Raw genomic sequence first — 23,070 nt, 5'->3', positions numbered from 1 at the left:
TCATGCCCTTCAAGAAGACCTGGTCAAAATAAGTACATGGAGCGCCACTTGGCAGATGGAATTTAATGTTAATAAATGCCATGTTATGGAATGTGGAATAGGAGAACATAGACCCCACACAACCTATATATTATGTGAGAAATCTTTAAAGAATTCTGATAAAGAAAGAGATCTAGGGGTGGTTCTAGATAGAAAACTATCACCTGAGGACCACATAAAGAATATTGTGCGAGGAGCCTATGCCACGCTTTCTAACTTCAGAATTGCTTTTAAATACATGGATGGCGATATACTAAAGAAATTGTTCACGACTTTTGTTAGGCCAAAGTTGGAATATGCAGCAGTTGTGTGGTGCCCATATCTTAAGAAGCACATCAACAAACTGGAAAAGGTGCAAAGACATGCTACTAAGTGGCTCCCAGAACTGAAGGGCAAGAGCTACAAGGAGAGTTTAGAGGCATTAAATATGCCAAAACTAGAAGACAGAGAAAAAAGAGGTGATATGATCACTACGTACAAAATAGTAACAGGAATTGACAAAATTGATAGGGAAGATTTCCCGAGACCCGAAACTTCAAGAACAAGAGGTCATAGATTTAAACTAGCCAAACACAGATGCCAAAGAAATATAAGAAAATTCACTTTCGCAAACAGAGTGGTAGACGGTTGGAACAAGTTAGGCGAGAAGTTGGTGGAGGCCAAGACCGTCAGTAGTTTCAAAGCTTTATATGACAGAGTGCTGGGAAGATGAGACACCACGAGTGTAGCTCTCATCCTGTAACTACACTTATGTAATTACACAGTACTACATATATAAAGTCACTGATGCAGGAAAATGTATGAGAGGTAAGAGTTAATGCACTGACAGATATAAGAGAAGCATTACCAACGCATATGTAGGTCGTCGTGCAATACGTACATGCTTCTCTTGGCAGCTCTTGCACCGTGAATTTGAATGAATCCGCTAAATTGTTGTGAACGATGATTATAGCAATACAGAATTCAACGAAATTGTTAGTAAGAAGCTAGGCCGCCATTTGACTGAGGATAATTGGCCCAAGGGGTGGAAAATTGGCCCCCCCAAGGGAAGACATTGTATTATAAAAATACATTTACTCAGGCATACAAGAAGGATGAGAAGGTGATACGAGATATAATTGACAGTAATTGTAAGCCTTACAGTGAAAATGCAAGGATTCGTCTCGTCATTTATTATAACAACCCTCGTATATCTTTCCTCATTATGAGAGGTAACATCTCTGCCTCCTTTGATAAACTGAAATATACTAATGCAGCTCTGGAGACTGTGTGCTCCGAAATATATGCTATATTGGACATATGACGAATACACTGAGTAGATGTCTTACACTTCATTTGAAAGAGGGAGGTACAGTATTAAGCAACATCATTCTCAACACCACACCATCATCCTGAATTTCGCCAAGACATGGTGAAAGATACGACAATAATCACACGCACCAACGATCGTAGGAGACTTCGTATGCTTGAGGTTGTGTTCATTCTGGAGCTGACACCAGTAATCAACATCCAGATGAATTCAATTTCGAGCATACAGTTGTTCGATGGGCCTCCATTGACCCAGAGGGAAGATGTAAGATCTGGCAGACAGCTAGAAGCCAGAGTCCAGCAATAATCACTTCACCCTACCCTTCGCCGCTCCCTACGATTAAGGGGGGTTAGGTGAATCGTAGAGTGAGGTGTACCCACACTTATATGTCTAGTTTTCTCTTTGTAAGCTGTCGTGTTTAATGATATGTGTATTAGAGAAAACTGGCTCCCAAAACCTATATAAATAAAAATGGAAATGTTCGTTTGTTCAAAATAGCTAATATCCAAAATTCTTCACCGATTGCTTTGAAATTTTCACACAACGTTAATTTCGTATCCGAGCAAGTTTTTATATACATACTATATAGATGTCACATCTGTGAAGGTAAAAAAACATGCTTTTTCTGAAAAACTGTTTTTCATGTGTTTTTCATGTGCTTTTCATGTGAGGGAAATCTTCGAAACCTTTTTACCGAGTGCTTTGAAATTTTGACACAACGTTGCATTCAAATAGGCGCGTCTTTTCATATATCTACTATATACATGCCTCACCTGTGACAGGGAAAAACATGCTTTTTTTGAAAAAACAGCGCCATCTGTTGGACATAAGAGCAACACACGCTGTAATCTCCGAAAGTTCTTCACCGATTGCTTTGAAATTTTGACACAATGTTGCATTCAAATAGGCATGCCTTTTTATTTACCTACTATATAAATGCCACCCATGTGACAGGTAAAAACATGCATTTTTGAATAACAGTGCCATCTGTTGCACATAATGGCAACATGCACACTATACTAAATATGTCACGAATTCCATTTCAATGTTTCCGATTGCATTGATAAATTTTATATTTATAGATTTTGATTTATTTTATTTTTTAGTGAATTATTTTGTATGACATTGTGTTGGAATTGAGCTGTGTTTTTTACCATACCGTTCATTTCGTAAGTATAAGTATAGATGCCACACCTGTGACAGGTAAAACTATGTTTTTCTTGAAAAACAGCACCATCTGTTGCATGTATGAGTAACACACATGCTATACTAGATATGTTACAATTCCATTTCAATGTTTCTGATTGCATTAATAAACTGAATTTTCATAGATTTTGATATAATTATTTTGTGTTTAATTATTTTGCGTGTTGGAATTGAGCTGTGTTGTTTACCAGACTGTTAATTTCATGAGTATAGTTTATTTTTATAATTTTTCATATTTTCATTTCATTTTTTAACTGTTTTTCTTATATTTCAGTGATGGGAACATTAGATCACTTGATGTTCCCAATTTTCTTATGGGAACATCAGACCATTTGGGAAGGCATCGGATGAGGGAGTGGGGAATGGTGGGGAGGACGAGGGGACGGAAGTAAGAGATGGTGGGGAGGACGAGGGGACAAGGGAGGGGGTAATGGTGGGAAGGACGAGGGGACGGGGGAGTTTGGGATGGTGGGGACGAGGGGATGGGGGAATGGAGAATAGTTAGGAGGACAAAGGGACAGGGAGTGGGGTATGGTGGGAAGGAAGAGGGGATGGTGGGGAGGCCAAGGAGATGGGTGAGGAGGAAATGGTGGGGAAGACTGGGGGACAGAGAAGGTTGCTGTGGCTCAGCAACACTCATGCATTGCCGAGCCACAGCAACGTGTGGCCGGGTACTGCTAGTATACTAATACAATTATTGTTTTCCAACTTGATTATCTACTTGCCTGTTATAATAAGTTCTTTTCTGACGTACTGAGCGTGACGATCGTGGGTGTCTGCCTGCATTATCGACAGCTCTTGCATCACCAGAGACAAGTGGACGACCAGTGACAAATGATGTGTCCTTGCCACATGTTGCACAACTCCAGTGCTCTTCTCACTTTTATTTCTTATCTGAAAATAAAACTTAAGTTACACTAGATGGTTTTAGACACCATTTTTTTTTTTACTATACTGTATCCCTACCAAGGGTCAAAACAAAGGCAGGCAAACAAAATTTGAAGTTCACACATTTTTAATATGAAAAGCACTTGCTGTCTCCGGCTGTGGCATTTCATCATACTGTATCTAGTGTTGAATGCAATAAAATTATTTTCAGGAAGGCCCCCAGTAGCATCCTCAGCTAACATCTGGTACCAACAAGCATTAGCCAAACGCACCAGACCTCCGAGACCTACCTGTAGCCTACTGGAGGTGTGACAGCCGAGTGGGCAGCGCTTCAGATTCGTAGTTCTGAGGTTCCGGGTTCGATCCCTTGTGGTGGCAGAAACAAATGGACAGTTTCTTTCACCCTGATGCCCCTGTTACCTAGTAGTAAATAGGTACCTGGGAGTTAGACAGCTGCTATGGACTGCTTCCTGGGGAGGTGTAACAAAAAGTAAGCCACCTTTTTGGTGGCTTTGTTCCGAGGAAGCCCGAGGACCGAGCTGCAGGGACGCTAAACCCTGAAATCATTTCGAGATAATCTCAAGTTACTGGAACAGGACCAGGATATGCGACTCATTCTATGTGAGGAGGGAGCAGGGATCAAGCACAATGCTAGGAAAGCCCACCAGAAAAAGTAAGTGCAACAAAACAAATAAATGCTTAAAACAAGTCAGGCGCCCACCCCTAGGTAAACAAGACAAATGATCGTTGCCACGAGGTAAAGACCCTGACTGTAATGTAATGTACCTGACTGCCATCAGATGGGAGCCCAGGTTACCTGAGGTTTCAGACAGCTTGCCCCCCCCCCCCCCCCCCTCACTTTTTTTTCCCCCGGTGACACTGGCTCAACACCTGCTAGCCTCTGTAGGGTTCATCACCTGATTCTCAACTGCAGCTCAGTAAAGCTGAATTATCCTAGAATATTTATTCTGCTAGGAGCCATTGCTTTGTTTATTTTCATTGTATCATGATTACATTTATGCCACCCAAACTGCATGAACCTTAGCAATCTATTACACTCAGACGCTTTAACCCACCAAGGATTCCAGCTCTGAGGGGTTGTGAACTACCGCCTCTATGAGCCAACTCCTATCAAGTCGTCCGACTTCTGTGCAGTGCAGAAAACTTGGTCTCCCTACAGGGCCTGTTGATGGGGAGAAATTATACCCTTATCCTAAAAAACGTAAAAATGTGATTACGCATTTAAAAGACCAGTTTATCGTGCTGGTCCTGCTTATGTGTGTGTAAATACGAAAGTGTAGTTACAGGATGATTGCTACAATTGTGGTGTCCCATCTTCCCAGTACTCTATGTCATTTAATGCTTTGAAACTACTGCCAGTTTTGGCCTCCACCACCTTATCACTCAATTTGTTCCAATCATCTACCAGTCTGTTTGCAGAAGAAAACTAGCATTTTTTGGCACTTTTGTTTTCATAACTTGAATCTGTGACCACTTGTTCATGAGGTTGCCAGTTTCAGGAATTCTTCTTTCTCAATTTGGTTAATTCCCAATATTATTTTGTAAGTGGTGATCAAATCACCATTTTTCTTCTATCTTTGTCATATTTAATGCTTCTAGACTATCTTCATATCTCTTGTTTTTCTGGTCTGGAAGCCATTTTGTAGTCTTTGCACCTTTTCCAGTTTATTGGTGTGTTTCTTGCGATATGGGCACCATACAACTGCTCTATATTCCAATTTTGGTCTCACTAAAGTCATAAACAGTTTCTACCTGGTTGGTCTGACACATCTTGCAGGAACATGTCTAATTTTCTCATGAACACATCCACTTTTGTATTTGCAATAATTCTTATGTTTGCCGGGAGGATACTGAATAGCCGTTTACTTCACACCTGTATGGCATCTCTACTCTGCTTTGAACTTTAGTCAAAGGTGTGCTTGGTTTGTTCAATTGATTTTTCTGGATTTATGGCAGTTTACACCTCCCCTTGCCAAGTGTTTGTGGTCAGGGTTCGGTGTTTGCTTCACAAAGACACTTTCCCTGCACCCAGCTCACCTGCTTGTTCATCTGGTTAAAGAGGCTAGTCTCTCTTGTTTCTGGAGTTTTATTGTCAGTAACCCCTGCACTATGCCCCTATTTATAACTGACAACTCTCCCTAGCACGCGAAGAAAACCAGCGTTGAATGTAATGAAACGCCATTTTCTGGGTGAGCCCCGGAGGCTCCCTGGAGCTTATCAGACTAATGTATGTTATATTAGACCGGGACATTAACTATGGAGTTCAGACCTACCAGGGACCAGCGCCAGAACCTGGCCCCTTCAGAGAGGTTTCAGGGAGCAATGGCCCTTGAAAACCCCCTTTGTGGTTGGGAGTTTTCCTTATCTGCCATCGACCGGGGTTAGGCATCCAGAAAGGTAGGCATAACAAAACAAACCACCACATGGTAAGAAACTAAGACAAAAAAACGAACAGAGATAGACACTCCCTACAATCCCAAGGAAACAAGCAAACATCACACTTTACTGCCGTGCTGATTGTCCACTCAGCCCTCCCCACCCCAAGAGGGGGAGGGGGCTCCAGTTCGGGAGCTAAGCTTCAACCAACACAAAAAAAATGCCGACCGGTGGGAGGGAGGGTTGCCAGGGAGCCTCCAGGGCTCACCCAGAAAATGGCGTTTCATTACATTCAACACTGGTTTTCTTTGGGGAGCCCCTACGACTCCCTGGAGCTTCATACCCAAAGAGAAGGAAAAGAGAGGGCTGACCTGGGAGGCGGCCGCCACAAACTCCACAATGGAAGTCGAGACAACAGGCAGCAACCTACAACCCAAAGCAACACAAGAACGCACAGGAGCAGATACACTCACAAATGAACAGGGGGCCAGGAACCTGTGCGACCCCCAAATCCTCGCGCCCGAAATGAGCCCAAGACGTCACCAAACACAGCAGCGTAAGCTGCAAACATCCGAATGGCATAGGTGCAAGGATAGACCACAGGCTGGTAGACTTAAGAAAACTGCGGACGACCTGGGAGACCCGAGCTCTGAAAAAGGGAACGGGGGGAACAGGATCAACCCAAAGTACATCCCCAGCCCCGGCACGCAGGTAACGGCGAAGAGCCGCAATCAGACAACACACATCTCACCCCCGGCCAAATCAAACAAGCATCAATAACCCAAGGATCCCTCTGGAAAGCAGCCGTCTCTACCATCGCCAGAAGGACAGAGAAAGGCTGCAAGCGTATAAACTTACCATCAATACCAAAAGAGCAGAAACCTCTGTGCCGGAGGAGAGCCGGAAGCTCCCCGACCCGATCCACAGAGGCCAATGCCAACAAAGTATGGCCTTTGAAAAACAATCTTGAACCGAAAGAGCTACCATAAATTGAGGAGAAGGATAAAAGGGCACCTTGATCAAGGACCAGGACAGCTCAGGCGGTGCATGAGCAGGCCGGAGGTGAAATAACACGAGAAGTGTACGGAACGGGGCGGATGTGACGTCCACCCCAAACGCAAGCCGGAGCGGCTCTGCCAGCGCCGCTCGATACAAAGCAACAGTAAGAAGCATCAATTAACTGTCCTGAAGAAACCAAGAAAGGACAAGACAACCCGATGGGAAAGAGAAAACAACCTACGAAGAGAAAGAAAATGGCGAATAGAAACGCCAGGAACGTCATACTGTCGCCGAGACGAAACTCGTAGGTGGGACACCATCAACTAAGCCACCTGATCACCATCAAGATGGTGATACACCCATGTCAGCAGAGCAGACGCGAAGAGCCAAGGAGAAGACTGAACCAGTCACGTACAAGACCGGTCTGACCTGCCGAAAGAAGCGGAGCTGTGGAAACGCCCCGGGATCGGACACCTATCAAGCAGCGACTGAAAACAAAGCTGGGCCGGCCACCAAGAGACCACGAGGACTACTTACTCTCCTTGGGAAGGACTCCAACCAAGTCAGAACTCGAAGCAACAGCTGGACCGGGAGAAGAGGAACAGGTAGCTCCACCTCGACCAGTCCTGCCGAGGGCTTCCACCATGAACACCTCGCAGGCGGGTAAGGGCGCCATACAGAATGGGAGACGCAGAGATCACACTGACGCGAAGATGTCCATGTCCAGGAGTCCATACGTTCGGCAGATCAAACGAAACGAGTTGGCGACGGCCGACCAAACCGTGAACAGAGGAATGAACCGAGACAGGCCATCCGCCAGGACGTAGGACACCCAGGACATGAAATGCACAGCTAGCCAAACCCCGAGGATCCAGCAGACGAGCCACTCGAAGGGACCAACCCCAAAGGTCAAGGACCTAAGAGAATTCCCGTGGTTCCGGCAATGAACCACCGAAAAACAGTTCGAATGGAGCCAGATGGGAGAGCCTTGAGTGACCCGAACCCTCTGAAGCGCAAATCAGACCGCCACAAACTCCCGAACCGTACTGTGAGCCCGACGGACGGACAGACCCCACCATCCCCAGCCGGCCTGGTGAGCACTGGCCACAAAGCCCCAGCCGAGAGATGACCCATCCGTGAACACATCGAGCAAAGGCTCGGGGAGGTGCCAAGCACCAACACAAGATCCCTGGAGGACGAACCCAACGATTGCGAGAGAGGTGGAAGGGAAGTCCCAGAAGAAACCGAACAGACGCCGAAGCCAAACCCGACCTGACAGGGCAGACCAGCACGGTGAAGTCAGACTCCCACACAACCGCTCAAGCAACAGCCAAGTGACCCGGGACTCCCTCAAACAGCCGAAGGCGGGACCACAGCCACAGCAACACTTCTAGAGGGAAAGACAAAGAAGCGGTTCAAGAGTCCTAAACAAGAACCAGCCAGGTCCGAACCCCGGACGGAACCAGATGGAGTGGCCTCCAGATCACCAGGCATCCGAACCTGGCAATCTGGAAAGAACTACACCCCTGCCGAGCAGACAAGCGGACCGACTGGGAGCCCACACCAGCCAGTCGTCGAGGTAGGACAGAAACCGAATCCCGAGCAGGCGCAGACAAGTGACCAAGATCTGGTAAAGATGCGAAATACACCAAGTGCCAGTTACAAACTAGGGAAGGCAACAAACGAGGCAAACCTAAAGCCCCACCACCAACTGTGACAGTCCCAGGACCCTGGAGAGAAACGTACCAAGAAGTGACCCGGAGGTCCAGGAACACAATCCAGGCACCCGGCCCCAACAGTCTTCTGAAGAGGGCAAAGAATCTAGGGTGCAGACTGCATAAGTCCAGAAGAACCACAAGGCCCATGTCTGCACTAGAACAGGCGGGAACCTCGGAAGGATGGGGCAGAACGACCAAGTCCAAACGCACCCACGCCAAGATGACATGACGAAGTGCAGGGCAAGAAGCCCACCCCACCAGCCCCAAACACCCCCAAAGGGGAAGAAGTCGCCCGATGCCACCAGAGGCCAGAAGACAACCACAAGCGAGAGCCAACAGAGCAAGCTGCTCCCTTAGCGCCCCATCAACAGCGAAAGGAACAGAACCCCTTCCGAAAGAAAATGTATATACAGTGACACCTCGGTTTAAGAGATTTATCCGTTCCTGGAGACAGCTCGTATTCCGAAAACTCGTAATCCAAAGCTAATTTCCCCATAAGAAATAATGAGAAATGAATTAATCTGTTCCTGACTACCCAAAAACCTCACTTCAAACTAAATTTTATACCTAATTCACCTAAATAAACCTACAAAACTATGTTCAAGTTATTACTTACCTTGCTGTTGAATGCTGTTGGCGTATGGAAGATGGTGAGGAGGGGGGGGAGGAGAAGAGGTGTTACTGTTTGGAAGGGGAGTCCCCTTCCATTATAACATCAGGCAGTGAGGACTTCACTGGTGTGCACACGCTGGCACGTTTTGCCTGCATACCACTAAGACTTCCTTGTCTTACTAAGAATCTGTCTAAAGACACTTGTTTTTCCCTACATTTTAACACTTGTCTGTAGTAAGACATCACATTGTCATTTAAAAGGTCAATGCAATGGCCTCCTACAGCTTAATCTGGGTGAGTTTTTTTCAACAAAACTTTGCAGTTCTTCCCATACTTCACACATTTTCTTAATGGAGGACCAACAACCCATCAAAATTAATTTTGATGGGTTGTTGTATGCCAGGAACATCTTTGCCAAACTTTGCTAATAACTGTGTCGCAAGTGTAAAAGCAAAAGCACGGAAACTAGGTTTACGTCCAATTTTCATCAGATACATATTATAGCTGTTCAGCATGCTCATGTCATCAAGGTGGAAAAACACTTTTCGTCCATTTCAATGTTTTCCGCACACACTCGATAGTGCCAACAATCATGTCAGCTTTATCAGTCAAATGCATGTTGATATTATAGTCAAGAACAAAATCTGGCTTATATACTGGTTCCTTTGTTACACTGTTCACCTTGCCACTGTTCACCATTGTACCATCATGAACGGTTATCAGCATGTTCACTTCTCTCGTCTTTCCACCAAACCGAGAGTATTTGATCACATTTTCGTAGCTGGCACTCACCAACTGCAAGTTTACCGTCAAACACTGGCATTTCCCTTCGTCGGGCTTTACTGTGCCAACCAATCTGGTTTTATTTTCAATCAAGAACCTAGCTAGCAATGCACTTGTATAGTAGTTATCTGTATATAAGATGTGGCCCTTGTTCATCCATGGTGCCATCAATGACTTCACCACACTACCCGAGAAACCATGTTCGTCGTTACCGGGAATGTCTACATCGCTAGCTGAATACAGAATCATGTGTAACATGTATCCTATTTCACAGTCCCAAGAACAAAGAATTTCAATCAAAATCTGTTTCGTTTGGAGGGAATATACTGCTTGAATGAAACACGTACTTTGAAAAGCACAAGGGATTCGTCAATCACCAGCTTCTGTGCTGGTATGTAAAAATCTCTGAACTTTCCAATCACTTCATTCATATAGTGCCTCACTCGCCAAAGTCTATCATCCTCTGTCTGGTCCTCATTACTTGCAAAATGCAAACACCTGAGGAGTATCTGAAACCTGTCTTGGGACATATATTTCCCGAAGAAAGGTGTTGGAATAGTCAGATCTTTGCTCCAATAATCTGTGATAGCATGTTTGATAGTGCTTCATATATATTGCATATATATGTGCTTCATATATATATATACATATTGCTAAAAACACACACATTTCACCTACAGTGGTGGTTTTCCAACATTGCAATCGTGAAAATTCTGTTATCTTTTTTCCAATGAAATGAGCTGCATGAAGGTTCGTTTGGTGTACAATATATTCCATGAGCAGCTCATCATAGAATGCTGTAAAATAATCCAATTCACACATATCCTCTCCATTATCAGGGAAAAGCTCTGTAATCCCAACATTTTTATTGTCAAAGGCAGGAATTCGAGGAATAAAACCGGCACCATCACTCCACACTAGTACACCTGGTGTCCTGCGAGACACAACAGGGTCACGATGGCGAGGAAGAGATGCACACCGTGGACCAGGAGCTGAAGCCCGTTTACGCACAGTACGGCTGCTACGTGCACGTGAGGTGGAAGCACTAGAACATGAGACTCTTAGTGCCTCATGTTGTTCCATGCGGTGGCCCTTGGCTGGGCGAGACGCTGCTGACGCAACAAAATCTCGCCCGGTAACACCACTGGTACTGGCACCAGGCTCGGTAACACTATGTTATGATACCACTTCACTAAAACCAAAAAATGAGTCACCTTCCTCTGACTCATTGCCCAAAATATCCTCAGACTCTAAATAAGCACAGGAACTGTGTGGTCGTGGGTGAATTGGTGTAGATACTAGGCGAGGTGGCATGGGTGAGCGTGTAAGCCTCGCCATGGGAGGAGGCTGTATCTCATTTTCACTGTCAGTGCTACTATCATCGGTCAATTGTGTGTAGTCCTTTGTCAGTCGCCAAAATCACTTTCTTCCCCATCAGAAAATAATTCACTAGTAATTTGCTCTTGGGCGAGTGATTACATGTTGCGCGCCCGGGAAGTGTTCGGCCGTGCGCTCGACATGGTGGCTGCTGGGTAACTGATGCCTTCCACGCGATGGTAGCGTGAGCTGGATTTTTTTTACAAAATGGCGGCTGTTTACTACAGCCCCTGGGCAGCATATGGGGGCCCTCTCTACCCCGCGGGCCATTCAAATCTTGCGCGATACTTCAATACATCATATGGTGGGAAGCACAAGTTGTTGCAAGCTACTCAACCCATCATATAATGTGTTGAGCCCTTAGTGGTAATGGAAATCAAATTAATCCATTCTACCACCAAAAAACATTAATATGATATTTGACGTTTTAAATAATGGAGCAGCCTACTGTACATACACTGAACGAACCTTTATGGCATTTGTCCATTTTTCAAATTGTTTCAACTTTTTTTTTTATTTTTTTTTTTATTTAAGAAACATGGAGCAGCCTACCTGTAGACCACCGAACGAACCTTTTCGACATTTGTCCTGGTTTTCAAAATTCTTCATTTTTTTATTATTATTTTCCTATTTTTTTATTCAAGAAACATGGAGCAGCCTACCTGCCGACCACCGAACAAACCTTTTGCTGTAAGACAAATGAAAAATAAATATTGACCAAATTTGAAGAAAAATGTCATAAAGGTTTGTGCAGTGTATGTACGGTAGGCTGCTCCATTATTGAGATGTAAATGACAAATACAAAACATATGGAACACATTTGACATAAAGAAAGATTGTTATAATGGAGTAGCCTACCTGCCAAACACCGAACAAACCTTTTTTAAGATTTGTTGTATTTCTGAAATTTTTTTTTTTTTTCTACAAAAACGTCAATGCTTTGCAACATTTCAGCAGTCACCCCTTTACAGTATATCCCAGTATCATCAGCATCTTTAAACAAGAACAACATAAGTTATTTGCATCGTCGGAGGCATCCGAGAATGTGCAAGCAGCAGTGCGACCCCACCATGTGGTGTCGTCGTTATTCAAACAAGCGTTCGCCATACAACACGAATTATCGCAGATCGAGCCGATCGTTACTCGAAATGTTCGCCATTTGAGGCGTTCATTATTAGAGGTACCACTGTATAGCACTACATCAGTATGGATAGCTTCAGGGAGCCAACGGGGCTCCCCTCAGAACAATCCTGATGCCATTTCATGGTACAAATGCTGTTATGTCATGACTTATTAGGGGAATGCAGTCATCATCATATAATGAGTTAAACAATTATTGTCTGGGTTTTACATGCATGATGCAAATATGGATATAAAAGCTCTCTGTTGATGTAAAGAAAAAAAAAATAAGTGATAAAACAATCAGTGAAACATCGGAGGATGTTGACAAGTGCCAGACACAGCCTTGCATAGCGCCTCAACCCAGTGGAACTACCGGGGTATAAATATTCACCTATGTCTTATTTTTCTTACATTCTGCATACAAATTAATAATTTTATAATGAAAAATTACGTTAAGAGTTTTTACATTTATTGTGCATAGGCGAGTATGACCATTTTTCCATAGCCGCTGTCTAAGGGTTAAATTAATGTCTAACTTTTAAACTGAAATAATTTAAAAACATCTTCAAAATTTTTAACAATGATCTGCATGTCTTTTCTCCCCTATGCAGCGGTATTATCCAAGCAAAACTCTCAAACATTTGATAACTTGGATAAAAAAAAATTCATATAAACATGCAGCACATCTGGCAACCTTTACAAGTCAAAGCAAAAGAGCTTACCTCTTCTAAAGAAGCCCGTAGTCTTCTAGCCTGAACTTTGATCTTATTGATCTTGTCATCTACTTTATGGCGGTTGTCATGCTCGTGTACCATTGACCGCAGTTCGTGCACAGCTTCCGTCATTTCCTAGAAGCAACTGAAATGTTTTCAAGGACTCCAAAACCACAGCTCAAAAAGTTTACTGCTGAAATTTTAAATTAAGTAATTCTTAAGGTGAATACAAAGATTGCAATGTTACAGTATTCTACTGGAGAGAGGGGGGGGGGGAATTGAACAGGAGAGAGATCCATATACCATACAGTATATATTGACAACATAATGCACCAAGAGCAATCTCTAACACAGCAACAAAGATTAAATTACAATGAAATAGGGATAATGCACTTGAAAAATAGCATAGGAAGACTTGGCCTTATGAAACATCTAATGGATTTAACTATAAAGAATGCACAAATATTTTCTATACACCAGTTGGGCTATTCTAGTTTTTAAATAGGAACGTATATTGAAAATATATTTAGAAAGGAACATAAATTAATGAGGAAAATTGCTACTGGTAATTCAAATATCATCTCTAAATTAACCCCAATACCCCACCATACCCATATGTAGCAGTCATAATAATCTGCCATAATGCTTATAGCCTATGTAAGGCTTTAGCAGGATACCAAGAAGCCTAAATAAATGCACTCTGCAAGGTAATTTTTTCATATAACATTTAACTTCTCTGTAAATATAAATAGTAATACTGTATAAGCTTTTAACTATTTAACAGATAAATTAACAAATCATAAACATTACACCCCTTTTCTTCCAACAAATCTTGCAGAAAGATTGGGAGTTTATACTGTTTTTTATTCAGATTTAGAAACAACAACAGACAATGTCAGACACTTGCAAAACTCATTCCTCTACAGCAAGTTTACCACGAGACTATGGCAACTTTTGAATGCCTAATGACACTTAATAACGTAATAACTTAATCACTTACTAACATGAGTTCTGAAATTACAGTTATAGAATTAATTTGTAGAAGAAATGAATTTCCAAAATTATAAGTTAGTGGTAGAGTGGTAATTCCTAGTAGAGTTTATAATGTACTTAATAATCTAAACATGCCACTTTTAGCACTTACTTTCAGTTTTGTGTACAGAGGTCCAATCTTATCCAGAAGTTCCAGTAGAGCCTTCTGATCATTATTGTCATCATAGGTGATGGTCACCACATCGTCGTCATAAAAGCTTTGCCGCTTGCTGAGTTCTCGAAGTTCTTTCAGCCTGTCACGACTCATCCTGACTCCCTTTCCTCTGAGCAATATTTAATGTACAGTTACTGGTATTTACACACTTTACATGATTAACATTCACACATTCAACCTTCTACTGAGTGGTCATTGACCTCACTATACCAGTGTTTGTCTAAGTGTGCAAACTCTGATCCTGATAACAACTATTTGAGGCAACAAATGTTTCTTGTACATTAAAAATATGGAATTTATTTTACTACTTTCCATCCACAAGGATTTTCCTTTAAATGAAATTCTGGTAGACACTGTCAGGTCAACATGAAAAATTTTAAGGTTTTGTTACATTTTCCTGAGGGAATGACAGTGAGAGAATGACTGATAATGACTGATATGGAATGACTGGAATGACTTAATCAAAATAGACATCCTAAATGTAGTTATTGCCCTTGTATACAAGTCACTGGAGGCAAATGCAGTGACTTGTATACAAGGGCAATAACATGCTGGATTTCATTTTCACAAATAACAATGAATTGATCAGGAACATAATGATTACAAATACCTGTTACTCAGATAATGTTGAAGAAAACTAGATAGAGAAACAGAAACTAATGAACTAAAGCTACAAAAATCATACAAAATCCAGGAGACAGAGACCAAAAGGGGCCATCAATGAAATAAAGAAATCCTAAATATTTTCTATGCAAAATCAAGAACAAAAACTACATCTAGTATTGGGTTGGGTTCTGGAAGTTCTTCTACTCCCCAAGCCCGGCCCGAAACCAGGCTCGACTTGTGAGAGTTTGGTCCACCAGGCTGTTGCTTGGAGCGGCCCGCATGCCCACATACCCACCACAGTCCAGCTGGTCCAGCACTTCTTGAAGAAAACTATCTAGTTTTCTCTTGAAGATGTCCATGGTTGTTCCGGCAATATTTCTTATTCTACATTTTCTTCCATATCGTTCACTCCAGTATGTTGCTATTTTACTGTGTAGATTTGGGACCTGGCCCTCCAGTATTTTCCATGTGTATATTATTTGGAATCTCTCTCGTCTCCTTTCTAGCGAGTACGTTTGGAAAGCTTTGAGACGATCCCAATAATTTAGGTGCATTATCGTGTCTATGTATGCCTATATGTTCTCTGTATTCCCTATATTTCAGCAATCTCTTCTGCTCTGAAGGGGGAAGCGAGTACTGAGCAGTACTCGAGATGGGACAACACAGGTGATTTGAAGAGTACAACCATTATGATGGGATCCCTGGATTTGAAAGTTCTCGTAACTTTCATCATCCTATCATTTTTCTGGCTGACACAATATTTGCTTGGTTATGCTCCCTAAATGCTAGATCATCGGACATCATTATTCCCAAATCCTTGACATGCTGTTTTCCTACTATTGGGCAGATTTGATTGTGTTTTGTACCCTGTATTATGTTTCAGATCCTCATTTTTGCCGTACCCGAGTACCTGGAATTTATCACTGTTAAACATCATGTTATTTTCTGCTGCTCAATTGAAAACTTTGTTGATATCTGCTTGTAATTTTTTAATGTCTTCAGCAGAGGTAATTTTCATGCTGATTTTTGTGTCATCTGCAAAGAATGACATGAAGCTGTGAGTTGTATTTTTGTCTATATCTGATATGAGAATAAGGAACAGTAGCGGTGCAAGGACTGTACCTTGAGGTACAGAGCTTTTAACTGTGCTTGGACTCAATTTTATTTGATTGACTGTTACTCTTTGTGTTCTGTTCAACAGGAAATTGAGTGTCCAGGGTCCTACTTTACCAGTTATTCCCATTGACCTCATTTTGTGTGGTATCACTCCATGATCACATTTGCCGAACGCCTTTGCAAAGTCTGTGTATACAACATCTGCATTTTGCTTTTCTTCTAGAGCTTCTGTGATTTTGTCATAGTGGTTGAGTAACTGTGACAGATAGGATCTGCCCGCTCTAAATCCATGTTGTCCTGGGTTGTGTAGCTCATTATTTTCCATAAAACTAGAAATTTGATTTCTAATCACTCTTTCAAAAACTTTTATTATGTGTGATGTTAGTGCAACTGGTCTCTAATTTTTTTGCCAAGGCTTTACTACCCCCTTGTGCAGAGGAGCTATATCTGCAGATTTAAGTGCAGCTGGTGTCTCCCCTGTATCCAGGCTCTTTCTCCATATTATGCTCAGTGCTCGCACTACTGGTACTTTACATGTCTTTATGAATATTGAATTCCATGAGTCAGGCCCAGGAGTGAGTGCATGGGCATATTGTCAATTTCTCTTTCAAAGTCTTCCAAGTTCGTGTTAATATCTGTTATATTAACTGCAGCTTGTAAATCAAGCTGTAAATCAAATCTTTTAAATCAAATCATGTAAATCAGGTCTTTCAATGGGCACAAAAAATAATGTTTTATTTAATGAGGATATGTTCCAGCTCCTGCACTATAGAAAAAATGAAAATATAAAAATGGAAACGTATAAAACTCGGTCAAATCATACCATAGAATGAAAAGGCAATGTAAAGGATTTGGGTGTAATCATGTTGGAAGACCTTACCTTTAAAGAACACAATAAAGTAGCCATCACAACTGCAAGAAAAATGACAAGTAGGATAAGAACCTTTCAAACAAGAGATGCAATACCAATGATGATACTTTTCAAGATGTTAGTGCTCTTTAGAGTGGAATACTGTTGAACAATAACAGCCCCTTTCAAAGCTGAAGAAATTGCTGACCTGGAGAATGTGAGGAGATCCTTTACTGCTAGAATCAACTCGGTAAAACATCTAAACTACAATATTGGGACTGACTAAAATGCCAAAATCTGTATTCTCTAGAGTGCAGGTGGGAGATATACATGATTTCAAATCAAATCAAATCAAATCAAATGTTTATTTAGGTAAGGTACATACATACAAGAGATTTTACAAAGAGTGATGGATTTATAGATAGGGCTAGTACATACAATGCCTAAAGCCACTATTACGCAAAGCGTTTCGGGCATGAAAAACTTAAATGACTAAAGCTTAATACTAATTGAGCATAAAGAGTAAAATGAAAACATGGAATGAAAACATAGCTGAAAAAGCAGCACAAATACAATTAAGTCGACAAACAGCGCTCTTTAAAGAAAAACAGACATTGGTTGACAATAGAGGGGTAAGGTAGGTTACAGGGAATTTATTAGGTATAGCTTCGTTTTTATCTTAAACTGGTTGAGAGAGGTACAGTCTTTAACATGGTTGGGAAGGTCATTCCACAATCTGGGTCCCTTGATTTGTAGAGCATTTCTAGTTTGATTACGTCGTACTCTAGGAATATCAAAACTGTATTTATTTCTGGTGTGGTGCTCATGGGTTCTGTTACAACCTTCTATGAAGCTTTTGAGGTCAGGATTGGCATTACAGTTCAGCGTTTTATATATGTATAATACACATGAGAGAATGTGCAGTGACTTAATATCTAACATATTCAGAGATTTGAGTAGGGGTACCGAGTGATGTCTGGGGCCAGAGTTGGATATTGTCCTAATAGCAGCTTTGTGTTGAGTAATTAGAGGACGTAAATGATTTTGGGTAGTAGAGCCCCAAGCACAAATACCATAGTTGAGATATGGATAGATGAGGGAGTAATAGAGAGTCACCAGGGCAGGGCAGGGTACATAATATCTGATCTTAGAAAGAATGCCAACAGTTTTTGAAACTTTTTTTGATATATTTAGAATGTGTCCCTGGAAATTCAGATTGTGGTCAATGAGAATGCCAAGGAATTTGCCATCTAATTTGTTACAAATTTGGGTATTGTTTATTTTGAGATTTATTTGATTAGAGGATCTATTGCCAAACAGAATATAGAAAGTTTTGTCAATGTTAAGGGTGAGTTTGTTGGCAGTTAGCCAAAGATGGACTTTATTTAGCTCAGTATTTACTGTGGCATTTAGAGCAAGGGGGTCAGGACTGGAGCAAATGAAGGTTGTGTCATCAGCAAATAGAATTGGTTTGAGGTGTTGGGAGGCATTTGGAAGGTCATTAATGTAGATGAGAAAGAGGAGAGGGCCAAGTATGCTGCCCTGAGGAACACCAATGTTGATGGGTAGGGTATTTACACATTATATTAGAGGGGCTGGTCCCAAACCTGCACACAGAAATAACATCACATGAGACCAGGAGGCATGGCAGGATGTGCAGATTATCCCCATTGAAGAGCAGAGATGCAATAAGTACCCTGAGAGAACTCTATCAACATCAGAGGCCCGAGACTGTTCAACATGCTTCCACTACACATAAAGGGCATAACTGGCCGACCCCTCACAGTGTTCAAGAGAGAACATTATAAATACTTCCATAGGACACCTGATCAACCAGGCTGTGATACATATGGCAGACTGCAAGCAGCCATGTCCAACAGCCTGGTTGACCAGTCCAGCAACCAGGAGGCCTGGTCAGAGACTGGGCCACATAGACATTGATCCCTGAAATCAATGTAAGGTAACGCAAGATAAGCAGGTGTGGACTGACACCGTCTCCTTATGAGTGTTGCACGAGTAAATCATGTGACCCTGAGTAGAACCCCACATGCTAAACCTCCTCCCCCTCCCCTGCTAGTAACAGTAAAAAGCTTCCACATTCACCCAGAAATTTGTCAATCTACAAGTAACTATGGTATTTAAATAGCAGAGCATCCAGATACCAGAAATTAAAATACCAGAATAGCCTGCAGTTCAAATATCTACAATATATGTACAAGTACAAGTACATATACGTACAAGTTTTCTAAAATAAATAATAATAATATTTTATTTAGGAAAAATACATACATAGATGCAAAGTTACAAAAATTCTGATTGATATATGGATAGAGGTAGTACATAAAATACCTAAAGCCACTAGTACGCATAGCGTTTCGGGCAAGGTGAGGTGGGGAAAAAAACACTTAGACTAAAACTTAATAATAATTGAGCCTAAAGTATATATTGCATTGAAAGAAAAAAAATAAAAGATAAAAAGGGGGGGGGGGAGAGCATGGTAGAAAATAGCCAATATGCAAGTTGGTCAACAAACAGCATTGTTTAAAAAAATAATAAGATGGCTTTCTAAGTTATGGGTAATGGCTTTCACAGTAATACATGGTGGCTTTATAGCTTATTATATATCATGTGAATTACATGATAATGTCTATAGAATAGTAGTCTATATACACATGTATCTTGAGTTTGTCACTAGTGTAATGCCACAAGTTGCCTGCTTTGAGGTTGGGTTTTGAACCCATTTTCATTGTCTTGAGTTATTTCCTATGACCTTTATCGCATTAAGTCATGGGACTCATGCCTTCGTCTAACTCAAGACTTTTTGGTGTCTACCCAACACTGCAACCAGTTACTTATCACGCATCGCCCACACTCAAATCGTTAATAACATTACAAAATACACTAGCAAACTCTTCTTCCGATCCATACAGGAAGATGATTCACACACCGACAACACTGAATTATTAAGTGTATTGTAAACCAAGAAATGCCAATTTGGCAATTTACACCCGCAGTTCCAGTTTCTGAGAGCGTAAAAACTGGTCAAAAATACATTAATAGTCGGCCAAATAGTTGAGGGAGAGCATAGTTACATGTGTTAGCGGCGAGTGAGGACAAGACGGAGACCAGACCAGGAAGACGGTGTGTTTACGTCTCGTACACACTGGTGCCACATCGCCACGCCATGTTGCCAAATCTAAAGGGCAGTCTCAATGTTTTGATTTCATATATTTTATTTATTTTATTATATTTTATTATATTTTATTATATTTTATTATATTTTATTATATTTTATTATATTATTATTTAATTCACATGTATACAGAAGGTGTAAAGAACTGTGTCGGTACATATATTGCTAATTAAATGGTACTTTCTCACATATGTACTTCTAATAGAAAATGTATGTATTAATTTATTTATTTATTTATTTATATACAAGAAGGTACATTGGGTTTGTGAGAATACATAGCATAGTACAGTAATTGCACTCTTGTAAAGCCACTAGTACGCGCAGCGTTTCGGGCAGATTTATTTAAACTAATGCCACCTAATAATTAATGAACAGCATATATATATGTATGCATGTACTTACCTAGTTTTATTTCAAAAGGATAAGCTACAACTCTTGAGTCCCTACCCCTTCCTATCCCTTATAAACGAGTAATGTACATTGAGCCACGCCGGGCTGTGATCATATGTTGCATGGTCAAAAGTACCTTGTATAGCTGCCTTTGACACTTCACTCCTCATAGTATATCCTTTTCGTTAATAAATATATATTTTTTTATTAAGCTGTGTTTGGTTAGTTGATGTTATGATCTAACAGACTTTCATAATTTCTTGCATACTGTACTGCTGTCTTTATAATTACTTTGATTACATGATTACTTTGCAAGTTCCTTTTCTGGGTTGGCAGCTGAGTCCTATATTTGTCTTGGGGTAATCTAATTGTGTTCTTCCTTTCCGATTTTCCTAATGAGTTGGTGTCTTCTTTTTCTTCACTCTTTTTCTGTAAGAAGTGAGGTTGTTCACTACCGACACTGATTATATTCTTGGCACAGTAATCTCTCTGTCTCATTTGGGTACTTAATTTCCGCCTGAATTTATCATAGGGGCCGCTAAAGCTCTTGTGGCCGCGATGAGGACAGGAAGCCAGTGGCTGAAGAATGTGCCCTAGGTCTTTTGGGCAGTTTACAACTGGAGTCCTCACCAGGTCTTGGTAATAGTCCGGTTCGTCCTCGACTCACAAATAGGGACTTCTGGGTTCGAATCCCAGGAGGGATAGAAATAGTTGGGCATGTTTCCTATCACTTAATGCCTCTGCTCACCTAACAGTAAACAGGTACCTGGGAGTTAGCTTATTGTGGGGTTGCATCCTAGGAAGGGTCAGCAGTTCAATCTTGGGGGGGTGACCTCGATATAAGCATAATATGTATATACTACATACACAAGCTGCCTGTTCCTGACAATATGAACTATTATTATTATTATTAAATATCAATATCCCAACCTAGTTCCGGCAATTAAAATATCACATTCTAGTGACTTTTTTGTGTTGACCGTACATACAGTACTTTGTGTTGACCGTACATACAGTACTTTGTGTTGACCGTACATACAGTACTTTGTGTTGACCGTACATACAGTACTTTGTGTTGACCGTACATACAGTACTTTGTGTTGACCGTACATACAGTACTTTGTGTTGACCGTACATACAGTACTTTGTGTTGACCGTACATACAGTACTTTGTGTTGACCGTACATACAGTACTTTGTGTTGACCGTACATACAGTACTTTGTGTTGACTGTACATACAGTACTTTGTGTTGACCGTACATACAGTACTTTGTGTTGACCGTACATACAGTACTTTGTGTTGACCGTACATATAGTACTTTGTGTTGACTGTACATACAGTACTTTGTGTTGACCGTACATACAGTACTTTGTGTTGACCGTACATACAGTACTTTGTGTTGACCGTACATACAGTACTTTGTGTTGACTGTACATACAGTACTTTGTGTTGACCGTACATACAGTACTTTGTGTTGACCGTACATACAGTACTTTGTGTTGACCGTACATATAGTACTTTGTGTTGACTGTACATACAGTACTTTGTGTTGACCGTACATACAGTACAGCTGTCAGTCCAAAATTGATCATAACTTTCTTGTACTAAGGATTCTTTGCCTTTGTGAGTGATTGCTCTTCTGGCTGACCCTATAGATTATCAAGTACTGTATTATGATGCAGCTTATTTCGATATTGATTTTAATTGTGCTTATACAGAGTCGATTTCGCTATTGATGATGAAGTTCATTTTGATAGTGATGATGCCAAGTTAATTTTAATACAAATAGTAAATTAATTTCATTGATAACAGCATTATGCCAGTCAGGACTTAATCAAATCCAGTTCTGATAAAGCCTGTACAGGAGTAATGTTATCTTCAGTAACATTTGTTCTGCACTTTGAGTTTCTCTACATTGTTGTTAGGAATTTGTGATTTATTTAACCTTTGAAAATATTCTTCATTCCCCATCCACAAGAATAAAACACTTAATGACTCGTGGAAGATTAAACATTCAAGACTTTTTTCTGTTTATGTTGAATGAGCATTTAAATTGTTACTTACTGTACAAAAATATTGGTTCACAATGATTACAGAAGAATCGTGACATTGAAGGACAAAATCTACATTTCAGCAGCCAAGAATGTTAATAGTGGCAGTGAATGTCACAGTGTGGCTGAAACAGATAAAATGCCAAATACAGTAAATGCCAAAACACTGCTGAATTTCAAAATGCAGCTTGATAAAATCATCAGGACAAATGATGGGACCTCTGACAAGCCACCGGCTTCCTGTCTTTGTTGAGGCCATTAGATAAATAGTGGTACTCAGGTAAATTCAGGTAATCTAACCATACAAGCAAATAAATGAAAGGGGTGACATTTCAGCCCATCATTCACGTACCTTTTTTCTTTCTTACCTTGATAGCCAAGAGATGTCCGGAAGCATAAATAAACCCTCTTTTTTTACCTATTGATTAGGACAGGATGACTAACAGATTCCCAGGACAAATACAGTATATACTAAGGTTAATGATATGGAAAA

At 41.1% G+C, this 23,070-nt stretch overlaps 1 protein-coding gene across 3 annotated transcripts in view; it reads right to left on the bottom strand.

Annotated features, from left to right (window-relative positions):
• The window catches only part of LOC123769727 (syntaxin), a 51,275-nt gene extending 31,132 nt beyond the window's left edge, over positions 1–20,143 (bottom strand). For all 3 annotated transcript variants that reach the window (XR_011222131.1, XR_011222132.1, XM_069301491.1), the window contains exons 1-4: positions 20,035–20,143; positions 14,308–14,479; positions 13,173–13,298; positions 3,280–3,448 (exon numbers count right to left, since the gene is read on the bottom strand). Coding sequence is in view for 1 of the 3 variants with exons in the window: in XM_069301491.1 (XP_069157592.1) it covers positions 3,280–3,448; positions 13,173–13,298; positions 14,308–14,463 (451 nt within the window). In the remaining 2 variants the exon portion in view is untranslated. The remainder of the gene's footprint in view (positions 1–3,279; positions 3,449–13,172; positions 13,299–14,307; positions 14,480–20,034) is intronic.
• Between the last annotated feature and the right edge of the window lie 2,927 nt (positions 20,144–23,070).

Source organism: Procambarus clarkii, chromosome 45 (assembly GCF_040958095.1).
Source record: "Procambarus clarkii isolate CNS0578487 chromosome 45, FALCON_Pclarkii_2.0, whole genome shotgun sequence".
Lineage (NCBI taxonomy): Eukaryota > Metazoa > Arthropoda > Malacostraca > Decapoda > Cambaridae > Procambarus > Procambarus clarkii.
The sequence above is the reverse complement of the archived record's forward strand: the minus strand, read 5'-3'. Positions and strand labels throughout refer to the sequence as shown.